The sequence below is a fragment of the Dermatophagoides farinae genome, chromosome 1, assembly GCF_024713945.1.
Source record: "Dermatophagoides farinae isolate YC_2012a chromosome 1, ASM2471394v1, whole genome shotgun sequence".
Lineage (NCBI taxonomy): Eukaryota > Metazoa > Arthropoda > Arachnida > Sarcoptiformes > Pyroglyphidae > Dermatophagoides > Dermatophagoides farinae.
In genome coordinates, this window is record NC_134677.1 from 4,087,588 (window position 1) to 4,102,193 (window position 14,606).

At 33.4% G+C, this 14,606-nt stretch overlaps 5 protein-coding genes across 9 annotated transcripts; 4 read left to right on the forward strand and 1 right to left on the reverse strand.

Annotated features, from left to right (window-relative positions):
* The first annotated feature begins 312 nt into the window (after window positions 1-312).
* Fpgs1 (Folylpolyglutamate synthase 1) lies at window positions 313-3,978 on the forward strand. Of its 4 annotated transcripts, none has more exons than XM_047054933.2 (2): window positions 313-2,011; window positions 2,419-3,978. In XM_047054933.2, exons 1-2 carry the CDS (start codon window positions 1,379-1,381, stop codon window positions 3,901-3,903), a joined length of 2,118 nt encoding a protein of 705 aa, XP_046910889.1. In that variant the 5' UTR covers window positions 313-1,378; the 3' UTR covers window positions 3,904-3,978. The 4 variants fall into 4 exon arrangements, with proteins under 4 accessions (XP_046910889.1, XP_046910890.1, XP_075591019.1 ...); XM_047054934.2 differs by having other exon boundaries at window positions 2,425-3,978; XM_075734904.1 differs by lacking the exon at window positions 313-2,011 and adding an exon at window positions 2,109-2,353 and having other exon boundaries at window positions 2,425-3,978.
* A 91-nt stretch (window positions 3,979-4,069) lies between these two features.
* Window positions 4,070-7,226, forward strand: LOC124492126 (calpain-7). 2 transcript variants are annotated; one of them, XM_047054930.2, is made up of 9 exons: window positions 4,070-4,311; window positions 4,376-4,499; window positions 4,568-4,731; window positions 4,789-5,580; window positions 5,661-5,876; window positions 5,938-6,182; window positions 6,244-6,449; window positions 6,530-6,741; window positions 6,814-7,226. In XM_047054930.2, the coding sequence occupies exons 1-9, from the start codon at window positions 4,189-4,191 to the stop codon at window positions 7,198-7,200; spliced, it is 2,469 nt and encodes an 822-aa protein (XP_046910886.1). In that variant the 5' UTR covers window positions 4,070-4,188; the 3' UTR covers window positions 7,201-7,226. The 2 variants fall into 2 exon arrangements, with proteins under 2 accessions (XP_046910886.1, XP_075590996.1); XM_075734881.1 differs by having other exon boundaries at window positions 6,817-7,226.
* Window positions 7,227-7,287: 61 nt separating this feature from the next.
* On the forward strand, window positions 7,288-10,023 carry TH1 (negative elongation factor complex member TH1). The gene is made up of 8 exons (XM_047054938.2): window positions 7,288-7,522; window positions 7,574-7,796; window positions 7,854-7,961; window positions 8,013-8,171; window positions 8,235-8,365; window positions 8,424-8,544; window positions 8,603-9,428; window positions 9,491-10,023. The coding sequence occupies exons 1-8, from the start codon at window positions 7,401-7,403 to the stop codon at window positions 9,538-9,540; spliced, it is 1,740 nt and encodes a 579-aa protein (XP_046910894.1). The 5' UTR covers window positions 7,288-7,400; the 3' UTR covers window positions 9,541-10,023.
* Window positions 9,892-13,366, forward strand: LKRSDH (lysine ketoglutarate reductase/saccharopine dehydrogenase). The gene is made up of 5 exons (XM_047054927.2): window positions 9,892-10,319; window positions 10,403-10,996; window positions 11,055-11,558; window positions 11,626-12,643; window positions 12,700-13,366. Exons 1-5 carry the CDS (start codon window positions 10,220-10,222, stop codon window positions 13,298-13,300), a joined length of 2,817 nt encoding a protein of 938 aa, XP_046910883.2. The 5' UTR covers window positions 9,892-10,219; the 3' UTR covers window positions 13,301-13,366.
* On the reverse strand, window positions 13,358-14,586 carry LOC124492137 (uncharacterized). The gene is made up of 2 exons (XM_047054944.2): window positions 14,314-14,586; window positions 13,358-14,254 (listed from the first exon to the last, which is right to left on the reverse strand). Exons 1-2 carry the CDS (start codon window positions 14,536-14,538, stop codon window positions 13,358-13,360), a joined length of 1,122 nt encoding a protein of 373 aa, XP_046910900.1. The 5' UTR covers window positions 14,539-14,586.
* Between the last annotated feature and the right edge of the window lie 20 nt (window positions 14,587-14,606).

The window sequence follows — 14,606 nt, forward strand, 5'->3', positions numbered from 1 at the left end:
ATGGATGCATTTAAGGGTGGTGGTTATCATTTAATTCTTTAATAAAGATTGCCTTCCCATTGTATATTACACATACAATTAATGCTATATAATAGAAGCAATGGCTTCCAATTTACCTTGAAACATTCTTTCGTTTGTTTTTTTGCTTTATTGGAATGGACCTCCTACTTTTTATTGTAGTCATGATCCAATGAGTCGAGTTTCAACAAGCGGAAAATTCATTCAACGATGATGATGATGATGATGGTGGTCGTGGTTTGATATATATGATGATTTATCATTTCTGCAACTGCGTCAATATGGTCGAATACCTTGGCAATGAAATTAAAATTGCAACCGTTATATGATACCGTTATAAAACTAAAATTGGATACAATGAATCTTTTTACTGGATGATAAACCTAACTATGGTTGGGGCTTCACTAATCGAAAAGCATTTTGACGCATCTTCACCCACTGTCCTGTCCTTAAGTTTTTTATTTGGCATTGAAAATGGCGCGAGTCCTTCATAAATTTTCATTTATAATTTTTGTATATACGAAAAACCGATGTTGCCTTGAATCATAGCAATGATACCAGAATTTTTGGCCTACTCATTCAATGCTATAAGCATTGCACCACTATTGAAAGAATAAGTTTTTTTTCAATAATTACGCAATGCATTGTGTCATATGTTTTTTATGGAAAAAAATTATATAGTCTGAATGTGTTGTTGTTGATGTCCTGATCATTTTCCGTTCATTGGCCATCATGGTTCATGAAAGAAAAAACTGAAAATATAACTAAACCTAACCTAACTGAACCAAAGATTGGTTTATTCAAATTTAAGGAAAAAAATCACGACATGATTTTAAATGTTTATTGGCCGCTACTGTTTCATATAAGATAAGATATAAATTTAATGAAATCGATACGATTTTTTGTATAAATAAATATATTGATGATTAATCTAATCACGAAAATAATATAACTAGGATTATATTTCAATTTGTTATTTTTTCTATATGAAAATATTATTTTAACCTAAATGGAAAGAAAAATTTTGAATAAACTTTAGTTTTCATCAGGTAGGGAACTTGTTAGCATCAAATTCGAATCGTTTTCTTCGTGATTAATCCATCAATTAACGTATTCTGTGAATCGGACCAACCGGCATGCATTCATGTTTTGTGATCATAAATTTAAAATGTGATCGATTAAATAAATTTTAAGCGATTAAAAAATGTTCTCCATCCATGAAATTTGATTTTGTTAATTTCGGTATGGATTTTCATAACTGGTTTCTTTCTTTCTTTTTACAGAGTTGAATGATGAATGCGTGAAAATCAATAAATCATTAAATAATAGTGTCCACTCGTGTGCAATCGCCTAGCACAAAATGTCTAGTCAAACTGGCTGGTTTATGTTTGTCCGTCGATCTTTGATCGGTAGTGGTGGCGGTACTTGTTGCCATCATAATCATTATCACTATCGTAATCGTTATTACCAAAATAACAACTGGATTTCGATTTCATCCAATAAACAGCCTGATTCAATTGAGTATAGCCAGAAGCATGAAAGTGATAGTCTTATCATTCAACGGCATAAATTATCATCATCACCATCAATAACAAATACTTATCAAACAAAAAGTGCCTCGAAAGTTGTCATACTAGAGTCATTTGATTCATCCGTTTCATCAATTGCATATTATTCGAATATACATGAAACATCATGCTTGTCAAAATCTCATTCATCGATGCACAGGTTGATATTATTCAATCCTGTTCTTTATTCTCGTCATAGTAATTCATTATCCGTTCCAAAAGGTTTCTATTCTTTTGAAAAATCGTCAATCATGGAATATCATCATCAACATAATCATGCAATGAAAAAGCAAACAATGTATTGTGTTAATGAGGATGATGATGATGAGCGAAAATTGTCGGCAACAAATCTCAAAACATGTCGCCGTCAATTAACTTTATTGGCTGAAACTTTTGCCAATAAACATCCACAGTTTGAAGCTCAGGTAATTTGTTATTTTTGGGATAATTAATTGTCTTTTTATATAACGACACATCCGTACAATTCTAAGATTTTTCTATCTTTGATTGACAATAATCATAAAATAGTCGAGACAATTTCCAGTATAGACTAGATATATAAAAATAATTCTATCATTTTAGTGATAATATTACATTTTTCACAAAATTTTCATTGTCTATCTCATCTCAAATGATCAACAAGTCGTGTGTTTATCGTTAAAAAAAACATTCATTGTTGATGTTACGATCGATATTGACAACAATTCTTTTGTTTTTTGTCGGATGATATCTATTTGGCCATATCGATCATATATAAAATGGATAAAGTATTATATGTTTGATTACATTTTGTTATAGATATTCTCATTCAAACATGATTTGTTTTTGTCAGTTACAGAGTGCCTATACGTTGGCTATTGAACGATTGAATCGTTTACAATCAAATGCTGATTATTTAAAGAATGCTGCTTTTGGTAAAAAATCCAATTCCTTAGAAAAGACCAATCATTTTTTACGAGCGTTGGGTATTAAACCGGAACATTTGAATCGTTTGATGGTTATCCATGTTGCTGGTACCAAAGGTAAAGGATCAACATGTGCATTTGCCGAATCAATCCTACGTTTAAACGGGTATAAGACTGGATTTTATTCATCACCACATTTGGTTGTTGTACGGGAACGCATTCGTATCAATGGTCAACCGATTTCTGAGGATAAATTTGCCCGTTATTTTAATCATGTGTACAACATTCTGGAAGCAAACAAGACGGATGAATTTAAAATGCCTGGCTATTTTAATTTTTTGACCATAATGGCATTTTATGTCTTTGTGCAGGAGAATGTCGATGTAGCAATCATGGAAGTCGGTATTGGTGGTACATTAGATTGTACGAATGTCGTAGAGAAACCAATCGTTACTGGTGTTACATCTTTGGATTTCGATCATTGTCGATTGTTAGGCAATACGTTAGCCGATATTGCCGAAAACAAAGCTGGAATATTCAAACAAGGTGTCCCAGCATTAACCGTTCAACAGCCTGAAGAAGCAATGTTAGCTTTGAAAACCAAAGCTCAACAAGTAAAAGCTCCACTTTATATTGTGCCACCATGGTCCCATTATCCAGGATCATCAAAGATCGATTTAGGTATAAAAGGCGAAGCTCAAAAGCTTAATGCATCATTAGCGGTCCAATTAGTTAATGTTTGGCTAAGTAGAATGAAATTTCCAAACAGTCAATTTATCATCAATGGCAATGATGGATACGGTTTTTTGGATGCAGTAGCACTTTGTCAAAATTATTTGGCTATCGGTCTCACTAAAACTGTATGGCATGGCCGTTGTGAAATCATTCGAAAAGGTAATACTACCTATTTTCTTGATGCTGCACATACGATTGATTCGATGAATAATTGCTGTCAATGGTTCAATCAACAAATCAATCATTTCTCATCTACTCTCGATAGTATTTCTAATGGTGTCCGTCCAAAGATTCATCGAATATTTGTATTCAATTGTACGGGCGATCGAGATCCACGACCTTTGCTAACGAAAACGGCTGGTACCGATTTCGATTTGGCCATTTTTACAACAAATCGTGTGATGAATGAGAAGGAAATTGATTCTGACAATTCAAATTTAACAATCACTGAAAATCGTGAAGATGAAATTCGATCGAATAATGCAAGAATTTGGCAGGAACTGTTTCCTCGAGTGAAAAATCTACAAGTCGATTGTATCGGGGTAGCTATTGAACAGATTGAATCTTACGGCAGATTGGTTCAATCACCGATTGTCGTTTTAGTGAGTGGCAGTGTTCATCTGGTCGGTGGTTTTATCGGCTTTCTTCAGCCAGATCTTGTTTCCACAGATTGTTGAATTTGTCAATTGTTTATTCTTTCATTGAGAATTTTTTTTCGGAATGAATTAAAAAAAACTTTTTCAAAAATAAAATTATCGATTGTTGACTCCAATTATCGATAGTGGGTGCAGCATTCTCATTAGTTGCGCGTATATCATAAACAACACTTGATGTTGATATGGATCATATGTAGGTGAGCTGAACAGCTGTAGTATAATGTGGATATAAAAAAAACTTCGACTTGCCAATATATTGGCAATTTGCATTTGCAAATCAGAAGACATTAAGTCAAAAATTGAAAAATGTCATCATCGTCTTTTTCGGATAATGGTCAGGTCATACTCAACGAAGCTCAAGTTTTGGCCACTTTGGCCGTAAGTTATGATAAACAAAAAGATCTTGAAGCTGCCATTTATTTCTATAATGTAAGTGTTGATTTTATCATCGAATCGAATATACTTTATTAACATAAATCATTCATGTTTTCAGGAAGCCGCCAAAATCCTTAAAAAATATGTCAATCTTGAAAACGTCGACGCGAATGAAGAAATAGAGAAAAAAATTTCTGATTACGAAAAACGATATGATCTGTTACGAGAAAAACAAAACCAAAGTATAAATTCATTTTTCTTTGTAAAAATGTTTATAACGAGTTTATTTGAATTTTTAACCTTGATAAAGTTTTGGATAATGAGCTTAAAAATCTCACAATCAAAGATGAATCGGATTGTAGTGTACAGCGATTGGAATTTTTACTTAAAGAAGCTTTGAACGAAGATGAAGAAGGTGATACTGATGAAGCATTACCATTATATTTGATGGCAGTCGAAACTGGTCTCAAAGCGGTATTCAATCGAAATTCTTTTATAGATCCGACACTAATTATATCTTGATTTGATTAGAAAAAAGAGATTCAAGATCCGAGATTGAGTGAACGACTTACGTTGATCATTACTCAAGCGTTGGAACGTGCCGAAGCAATCAAAGGTATAAACATCAAGAAAAAAGAATTCGTAGGATTGGAAAAGAAATTAGATAAAAGCCTATCGATTGATGAAGAATCCATGGTTTCAATTTCGAAAAGTGGACACATAGTCAGTGGACATGACTCTTATACCAAGCAAGAGATTAAAGTATTACGAAAAAGTTCAAACATCAATGGAATCGATTATGTTCCATTCCTTGCTCAATTAGATTTAAAAGAACGATTTAGCACACTTTCGCAGTTTGAAGATCCGAATGGCTTATTAAAACTTTCATCGAAACAAAAGGCGAATTTTGTAGGTTTTAGACGACTTTCGGAAATTGCTGAAAATCCGGTCATATTTTCCAATTCTAAACATATTGATTGTTTCGCCATCAAACAGACAATTGTGACTGATTGTTCTTTTATCGCTTCATTGACTGTCGCAGCTCTTTATGAAAGAAGATTTGGAAAGAAATTAATTTCATGTATAATCTTCCCACAGAATAGACATGGAGAACCGGTATATAATCCTTGCGGTAAATATATGATCATTTTGCATATAAATGGCATTCTACGTAAAGTCATAATCGATGATCGGTTACCGATGGGTCATTACGGACAATTAATGTGCTCATATTCTCAGAATAAAAATGAATTCTGGATATCGTTATTGGAAAAGGCATACATGAAAGTAATGGGCGGTTATGATTTTCCGGGTAGCAATTCGGTAAGAAAATTTTATTTGAAAAATAAATTCAATTATATAAATTATAAATTGTTTAAAGCGCCATTATTTCATTTTTTTAGAATATTGATCTTCACGCATTGACCGGATGGATTCCGGAACGTATGTCATTATCAGAATGCAATAAGGAAAATTTTTTCAGTCTCATCTCTCGACGTTATAATGCTGGCGAAGCATTGGTTACATTTGCCACTGGTGATATTTCCGATTTCGAAAGCGAACGTACCGGATTAGTATCAACGCATGCATATGCTATGCTTGATGTTAAAAGTGTTAATGTAGTTTTTTCGAATAAAATTCATTTTGAAATCAATTAATTTACCTTTGAAATTTTTTCAGGATCAACGGTTGTTCCTATTGAAAAATCCATGGAGCCATGTACGATGGAAAGGAAAATTCTCCGAACGTGATTTGGGCAGTTGGACTACTGAAATGAAAAGAGTATTAAATTACGATCCAAGTAGTGCAAAAAATTTCGACAATGGAGTATTCTGGATCGATATTGATTCTTTATTTAAATTTTTTGATGTTTGTTATCTAAGTTGGAATCCGGCCCTTTTCAAATATGTTTACTGTACTCACGAGTAAGTTTATTATTGGCTATATTAAACACATAAATGATTAACAAAAAAAAATTCATTTCAGCATTTGGAATGCCGGTGTTGGTCCGGCCAAAGATTTATATTACATGGGTGATAATCCTCAATACTCATTGAAGATCAAAAATGCGGATAGTTCAACGTGGATCGTATTGACCAGGCATATTATGGATAGAGATGATTTTGCCAATAACAAAGAGTATATTGCTCTTTTGGTCTATAAGAATAATGGCGAAAAAGTCATATTGCCTTGTAAGTTTCATTTCTCATTTATCCATTCATTTGATTTTTATTTGAACTTATATCGAATGATATCATTGTTGTCTGATTAGTCGAACCAAAGCCCTATATTGATGGTGCTCGAATTAATTCACCTCATTATTTGTGTAAGATTATTGTTGGTAAAGATAATTCAGAACTTCGTTATACGTTAGTTATCTCGCAATATGAAAAATCTTCCACCATTTTATACAGTCTTCGTGCCTATTCAACTTCGCCATTCTCTTTGAAAAAAATACCAAATATTTATCTTTATAAAGAAAAAGTAAGTTCATGTATCCATTAAATGATTATTTTTTAATTTTGAAAATATGATAACCGACCGTATATAACACAGGAGAAAAACGGTAAATGGACAGCGGAAACGGCCGGTGGTTGTCCAAATAATCCAGCTACCTACCATAATAATCCTGTCTATCAGTTTTTACTTGATGGTAGTTCACGAGACGATGATAATGAAGTGATGATCGAATTAAGAGGTCCTAAAGCATATGCAGTCGGTTTGGAAGTCGTAACAGTATCAGTAATGAATCCAAATTCGCCTAATTATTTTCAACGTAAACATACTGGATCATTTCGTTCTGGTTGTACCTATCTAAGACTGAAATCGATACCAACGGGTACCTATCAAATCATACCTTCGACTTTTCTTCCTGGGCAAGTTGGCCCATTTTTTCTTTATGTACACTCTACTCATAGAGTTAAACTTACTAAAATCAAGTGATAATTAAAAATTATTTTAAAAATTAATTTGATTTGAATTTGAAAAAATTTAAAACTATAAATTAAAAAGCTATTTACACCTACATGGCGCTACTCGCACACTTTATTTTTAATTTTTTTGCTTCATATTACAATTATAGATAAATCGCGCTATTTTTTCGGTTTTTGTGATTAAATTATTAAACTTTCACCTTTATAAGTATGGATTCTGAAATGGACAATTATGAGGGTGAAGATCCTACCGAAGTTTATCAGAAATGCGTTGAATTAATGGGCAGTAAAGATTTCATTATGGAAGATTCGGTTATGCCAACTTTGAAAAGGTAAGAGAAGAATGGCTAACTTACAACTTGAAAATATTTCGGTTTTTGGAGATTTTTTCATGTTAAAGGAACCAAAGACGAGGCTATTCACTTGTTATCAACCAATTATGATGCTGTTGCTCAAATCGCTAACCTTCTGGCAGAATGGCTACTGATGACTGATCTCACATTAGCTGAAGTTCAATCTACAGTTGAAGATAATCTCAAAAATATGATTATCAAACACTTTGATCAGAAAAAGGCCGATTCGATTTTTCTTGATGAGTCGAAAGGAGTAAGTTTTAAATAATGATAAAACTTTTATAAAATAATCTTTTTCCTGTTAAACCAGAATCCAGATTGGCTTACTGCTTTGATTCAACACCAGCCTTGGCGTAAATTGATTTTTCAATTAGCTGACAAATATCCTGATTGCCTTATGTTAACTTTCACGGTTAAGGTAAATTTTGTTATCAGTGAAAACATTTTCATAATCTTGTTTCCTGATTAGCTAATATCTGATGCCGGTTTTCAAAGCGAAATAACTTCAATATCGACTGCGTCACAACAATTAGAAGTTTTCACCCGAATCTTAAAAACTTCTGTCACTAATTTTCTGGAAAAAGGCGAAGAAATGCTTGATTCGGAAAAAGTTCTAAATGAATTTGCGGTAAGCCGAGTGGATCTCTCAGCAGTGAAATAAAAATCAAATATTTATCGTTTCTTCATACAGAAATTGGTTTCACATGGCGAACATACTTATCTCTACAGCCAAGTTTTATTACACTATCTATCATTGGAACAAAAAGGTGGTTCTAATGTTAAACGACTTTTTCAGGAAATCTCACGATTCGCACAGAAAAAGTAACAAGACTAATTTAAGTAATGTTTTTTGATTCTAATAATTCTATTAAAATTTTAGCGGACATAATGCAACACCGATCATGCTCTCATTAATGGGAATTTCTTCACATCCTCGATTATCGCAAGCATTATCAGCAATGTTGGCAAAAGATGCTCTCAATCCTGCCGATATAACTATGGTGAGATTACATTAATCGAATTAATAAAATATTATTGATTATTGATATGTCAATATAGTTATATAAATGTTATCAAGAAACATCTCCACCACCAGTTGAATTTTTACGAATACCACAATTTCTTGATCTATTGTTGGATGCTCTTTTTAAACCGGGTTCAAAATTACACTCTGATCAACGGCCTAAATATGTCTATCTATTGGCTTATGCATCATCTGTTCATGAAACTTATAGAAAACATAATAATGCCTATAATAATGTTCAATTTCGGAAATCCATTAATCGTGATGAATTAAAACCAACGATACAGGCGATCGAAAAGGTTTCATCATTATGTGTAGAACGAAAAGGATCGTCTGAGATTCTACCAGAATTGAAAACATTATATCAAATGATTGAAAAATATCAGGTGGTAGCCTATGGAATTGTTTACTGGGTTAAACATGTTGTCAGCGAACCAAGTTATTTTAAATTAAATACTGAACAAACTCCTTTACATTTGGCTTTATTGGACGAAGTAACCGCCTGTCATAACACGTTGCATAAAATAACCCTAAATCTCTACATTGATATATTTGAAAAACAATACGATGAACTAGAAGTTTTAGCACAGCTTGAACTGAAGAAAATGATCCTTGATCGTATGATTCATTTGATTAGCAAAGGATGCGTAGTTCCAGTGTTAAAATATATTAAACAATGTTGGCAAAAAGGCGATACTGATATATCATTGTTTCGATATTTTATCATTGAAGTTTTATCGATGATCACTGCTCCATATTCTATTGAATTTATTGATCTTTTTTTTCCGTTGGTCGAATGCGAGGAAGTGACTGGCAATATGCGCAGTGAAGTCGAAACAACTTTGGTCAATGAATTTATAGGTTGGTATTCTAATATTTTGTTGATTCATAATTTAATGAATTTGTTTAATACTTGTCAATAGAAACTTGCAAAAATCTGAAAAATGAACATCGTGATCATTCGGAAGATTGATCTGACTTCTGTAAGAGGCATTGGTTGGTTGATATGTAATTTTTCATGATCTTATTAGCTTTTAATAATCATCATCAGATGATAATAGCAAAAGATTTCATGTAAAAAAATGTGTTTATCATACTTGAAGTTTTTTCCATCTTTTAACTGCCGATCAATTTCATTTGAATAATCGATATATGAACAAGTGAAGAAGAAAACAATTTTTTTCGAAAATAAAAATCAATGTAGATAAAATTCTGCTAATAACGAGACTAGATGCAAGTTTGTTTTATCAAATATTTTGCGATCTTTATCTGTAAACGATCAGCTAATTTTGTTTTTTTTAACATTCACTGAAATGAGAATGTCATTCGATGTTTTTATTCAAATAATAAAAGACATCTTACAAGACTTTTTCGATTGTGTCGATTTTTTTTCTCATCATTAAATTTTAATTTAAATAAGACAAATAAAATTTATTTTCGTTTTATAATTCCAAAACATTTGGATATTTTTTCCCCAAACCTTCGATTGAAAAAAGTGACAAATGCTGTCAAGCATCCAAACAATTCGTTGCTTAATCTCATTGAATAAGAAGTCCAGTTTATTCAAGCAGAATAAAAACAAGCAAAAACGCCTACTATTTAAATATTTATAAATTTTTTTGAATTTTAATCCTATAAAAAAATTTATAAAGATGTATATACCATATTTGACTGCTAGATCAACAGCGGTAGCTATTCGATCAATCTCACATCGATTCAAATCGACTTCTGTTGATGGGAAAAAAATCTTGGGTATGATTTATTAGGTAATTACATTAGAACATTTCAATCAATTAATCAATATTTTTATCAATCATTGAATATTATTACTAAAGCAATCAGACGAGAAGATGCTTCAATTTGGGAACGTCGTGCTCCATTGGCTCCACTTCATGTTCGTCAATTGGTTCGGAAAGGTGTTAAGGTAATTGTTCAGCCTTCAAATCGTCGTGCATATCCGTTGCAAGCTTATGTACAATCGGGCGCTGTCGTTCAAGAAGACATTAGTGAAGCACCAGTCATAATTGGCGTCAAACAAGTTCCTGTTGATCTCTTATTGCCGAATAAAACGTATGCCTTCTTTTCTCATACGATCAAAGCCCAGGAAGCTAATATGCCATTGCTTGATGCATGTCTTGATCGTAATATTCGTTTGATTGATTATGAGAAAATGGTTGATTCTATGAATCAACGTGTGGTAGCCTTTGGTCGTTATGCCGGTATTGCCGGTATGATCAACATAATGCATGGCCTAGGTTTACGGCTATTGGCATTAGGTCACCATTCACCATTCATGCATATTGGTCCTGCTCATAATTATCGTGATAGCGGAAGTGCTAAACAAGCTGTTCGGGCAAGTGGTTATGAAATAGCGTTAGCTATGATGCCTCGATCGATTGGTCCACTCACGTTTGTTTTCACCGGATCCGGTATTTACTCGTTGAAAAAATTTTAATCATTAAATAACTGCTATTTTTCATCAATCAGGAAATGTATCTCAAGGAGCACAGGAAATATTTCAAGAATTACCATTTGAATATGTCGATGTTAAAGATTTGCCACATGTATCACAACTGGGTCAAACTACCAAAGTATACGGTGCTGTCGTTTCAAGAGCTGATCATTGGGTCCATAAAAATGGTTCAACATTTGATCCGGAAGAAGCCGAACAACATCCTGAACGTTACTACTCAAATTTCGCCTCAAACATTGCACCACATGCATCTGTCATTGTAAATGGAATTTATTGGGCACCAGATTCGCCGAGATTATTGACTATCCCGGATGCAAAAAGATTATTGCAACCGCATTATGCACCTTGGTTACCAACATCTATAGGTTCTCCTGCACTGCCACATCGACTATTAGCTATCTGTGATATCAGTGCTGATCCTGGTGGATCTGTAGAGTTCATGACCGATTGTACAACGATTGACAATCCATTCTGTCTATACGATGCTGATTATAACCAAAAGACTAGTGATTTTGCCGGTTTGTATTATGAATATTTATGTTTATATAATTTTTTTTGTAAATTGGTGTTTTTCCAATCGTATAGGACCTGGTGTACTTGTATGTTCGATCGATAATATGCCCACACAGTTACCATTAGAAGCGACTCAATCTTTTGGTGATTTGCTCAAACCATATATCTTTGATATCATTAATTCAGATGCAAACGAGCCATTCGAAAAATTCAAAGGCAGTGATGTGGTACAACGAGCAGTGATTGCTAGTAATAGAGAATTAACTTCAAATTTTCAATATATAATTGAAATGAGAGCTCATAAAGATAAAAGCAAATTGGGTAAATCGAGAGCAGACAATGAAAAATCGGTATTAGTTTTGGGTGCCGGTTTTGTGGCCGCTCCTCTCGTCGAAATATTGACTCGCGATGAAAAAGTTCATGTAATTATTGCATCAGATCTTCAGACTCCGAGTGAAAATATCGCCAAAAATGCAAAGAAATCAAATGCTGAATCAGTAGTTGTTGATGTACTAAAAAATCAAGATCTTTTAGAGACACTTATTAAGGAATCTGATCTCGTAATCAGTTTGCTTCCTTACTCACTACATCCGATCATTGCTCAGAAATGTATTCAATTTGAAAAGAATATGGTGACGGCTAGTTACAAAACTCCAGAAATGAAAGCTCTTCATGATGCAGCACTTGAAGCTGGTGTAACCATCTTAAACGAAGTCGGTTTAGATCCTGGTATTGATCATTTGTTTGCGATGGAATGTTTCGAACAAGTACATTCAAACGGAGGCAAAATCACATCGTTTAAATCATTCTGTGGTGGTATACCTGCTCCAGAATCTGCTGATAATTCACTTTTATACAAGTTTAGCTGGAATCCCAGAGGAGTAATATTGAATACATTATCCGGAGCACGATGGCTCGAAAAAGGAAAATTGTATGAAGTTCCCGAAGGTGGTGCCTTGATGGATGCTGTCCGAGATATTGACTTTTTAAAAGGTTTTAGTTTCGAAGGATATCCTAATCGTGATTCTTTAATCTATCAGGATGTCTACGGACTAAATTCCGTTCACACATTATTACGTGGCACATTGAGGTAATTATCTGTTTAGTTAAAAAGAGTATCATTACATTTGTAACCATATCAAATAGGTACAAAGGATTCTGTAACCTGATGAAAGGATTTCACATGATGCAACTGCTCAACACTAATCCGCATCCTTTACTACATCCAAATGGGCCAGATATAACGTGGCGTCAATTCATTGCCAATTTGTTGGCACAACCCGAAGATATTCTGCCTACAACTGTTAAAAATATAATGTTCGATAAAATCGGACAAGATGAACAACGTATGCAAGCATTTGAAGAACTTGGTTTATTAGATGATGAAATGATTGCCAAAAAACATTCACCATTCGAAACGTTGATGTATTATCTCACCAACAAATTGATGTATCAGCCATGTGAACGTGATCTGGTCGTTTTACGACATGAAATCAATGTTGAATGGCCTGATCAAAGCAAAGAAAAACGTAACATCGATCTGGTCGTATACGGAGATCCCGATGGATATTCAGCCATGGCCAAAACTGTCGGTTATCCTACTGGAATCGCTGCCAATATGATTTTGAATGGAGAAATACAAGAAAAAGGCGTTGTCGGGCCAACATCGGTAAATGTTTACAACACAATGATAAAACGGTTACGAATGGAAGGAATAAGAGCGATTGAAAAATCTACAAAATATTAGATAATTTTTTGTGAATATAATTTAGTCTAAATTCAGAAACATTATTAAAATCATTGCTCAACTGGGTATCATATAGGATTTACGGAACCAATCATCTTTGTCGATAAAATCAAATGGTATACGATCATTAGCATTTGATCTCATCAAAGCATATAGAAAATTCTGACATTCGGTGCTTATGTTCGGAATTTTAGTTACATTATGCCAGATTTCTTCATCCAAATTATCATGCGGATAATCAATGTTGTATGGATAAAATTGTGTCAATGTAAAAAACAGATTCGCTCCAAATGACCATAAATCAGCAATGATTGGATCGAAAAATTCATTATTATTTCCATAAACTTCTGGTGCCTGAAAATTTGGCCCATCACTCTTTTGCTGATTGATCGGTAAACATTGACAAAAATTGACATCATTCTCTTCTATATTCCAATATATGATTGAGTTTTTAAAACCTGTCAACTTGATACATAATTCATTGCCCATTGGTTTCAGTAATAAATGATTAGGTTTTATATTTCTATGAGCGATACCACTGTCGCCTAAAAAATCTAATGCACGATAAATTTGTCGTGCCCAAAAACAAAGTTGTCGTTCATTGACAGGATTCTCTTCGACATACGAGATCAGATTTCCTCGTGGAACAAATTCCTGAAAGATATACACGTTGACATCATCGGAAAATATTTCCCATGTATTCACGATGTATGGATGTTTTCGCCCCAAATGACGTAAAACTTTTAAATAGAATGAATTTTTCGGATCAACATTTTGAGTTACATATATACATGCCATCATGACATATTCAGGCATCGATGTATTTTTTGCCGGAAACATTTGCACATCCGAATCTTCATTTAGTTTGTTGTTTGTGTCAATCTGAAATGCTTCGAATAACTTTGGTACTTGTCGCACTGATAGAGCACCTTCTTGTGCACTCAATTGTTCAATCTAAAATTTTGTGAAAAATAAAACTTAAACCATGAAAAAAGGTAAACTACTGCACATACTTGAGATCTAAGCAAACTTCTTGTAAAAAGTAATTTTCGTTGAGATATTTTTTGTGTATATTTCAATGAAATGGACGGATCAGCAGATCTGGCTACCGTTTGATTCGGATCAGTTGTACCAGGCATTGAACGAATTTGAATTCGTTTTGATTTAGATTTCGAAAATGACGGATCATTCGACGATTTTCGCATACTTTGCGCCATTGAATGATTAAAGAATGGCATGATGATGATAATGATCAACCAGTTGTCAGTGGAAACGGTAACAATCAATAAAAAAAATAAACCAGTAA

What these genes read in the sequence shown, in the direction of transcription:
- LOC124492126 (XM_047054930.2), top strand. Translation starts at nt 4,189, where the DNA reads ATGTCATCATCGTCTTTTTCGGATAATGGTCAGGTCATACTCAACGAA. An exon ending in ACGAGAAAAACAAAACCAAA is followed by an intron (nt 4,500 to 4,567) that starts GTATAAATTCAT and finishes ACCTTGATAAAG; the next exon opens with TTTTGGATAATGAGCTTAAA. An exon ending in TATGTTTACTGTACTCACGA is followed by an intron (nt 6,183 to 6,243) that starts GTAAGTTTATTA and finishes AATTCATTTCAG; the next exon opens with CATTTGGAATGCCGGTGTTG.
- TH1 (XM_047054938.2), top strand. Translation starts at nt 7,401, where the DNA reads ATGGATTCTGAAATGGACAATTATGAGGGTGAAGATCCTACCGAAGTT. An exon ending in GTTATGCCAACTTTGAAAAG is followed by an intron (nt 7,523 to 7,573) that starts GTAAGAGAAGAA and finishes CGGTTTTTGGAG; the next exon opens with ATTTTTTCATGTTAAAGGAA. An exon ending in TCACGATTCGCACAGAAAAA is followed by an intron (nt 8,366 to 8,423) that starts GTAACAAGACTA and finishes TTAAAATTTTAG; the next exon opens with CGGACATAATGCAACACCGA.
- LOC124492137 (XM_047054944.2), bottom strand. Translation starts at nt 14,538, where the DNA reads ATGCCATTCTTTAATCATTCAATGGCGCAAAGTATGCGAAAATCGTCG. An exon ending in GAAGTTTGCTTAGATCTCAA is followed by an intron (nt 14,255 to 14,313) that starts GTATGTGCAGTA and finishes ACAAAATTTTAG; the next exon opens with ATTGAACAATTGAGTGCACA.
- LKRSDH (XM_047054927.2), top strand. Translation starts at nt 10,220, where the DNA reads ATGTATATACCATATTTGACTGCTAGATCAACAGCGGTAGCTATTCGA. An exon ending in TGATGGGAAAAAAATCTTGG is followed by an intron (nt 10,320 to 10,402) that starts GTATGATTTATT and finishes TTATTACTAAAG; the next exon opens with CAATCAGACGAGAAGATGCT. An exon ending in AAAGACTAGTGATTTTGCCG is followed by an intron (nt 11,559 to 11,625) that starts GTTTGTATTATG and finishes CCAATCGTATAG; the next exon opens with GACCTGGTGTACTTGTATGT.
- Fpgs1 (XM_047054933.2), top strand. Translation starts at nt 1,379, where the DNA reads ATGTCTAGTCAAACTGGCTGGTTTATGTTTGTCCGTCGATCTTTGATC. An exon ending in ATCCACAGTTTGAAGCTCAG is followed by an intron (nt 2,012 to 2,418) that starts GTAATTTGTTAT and finishes TGTTTTTGTCAG; the next exon opens with TTACAGAGTGCCTATACGTT.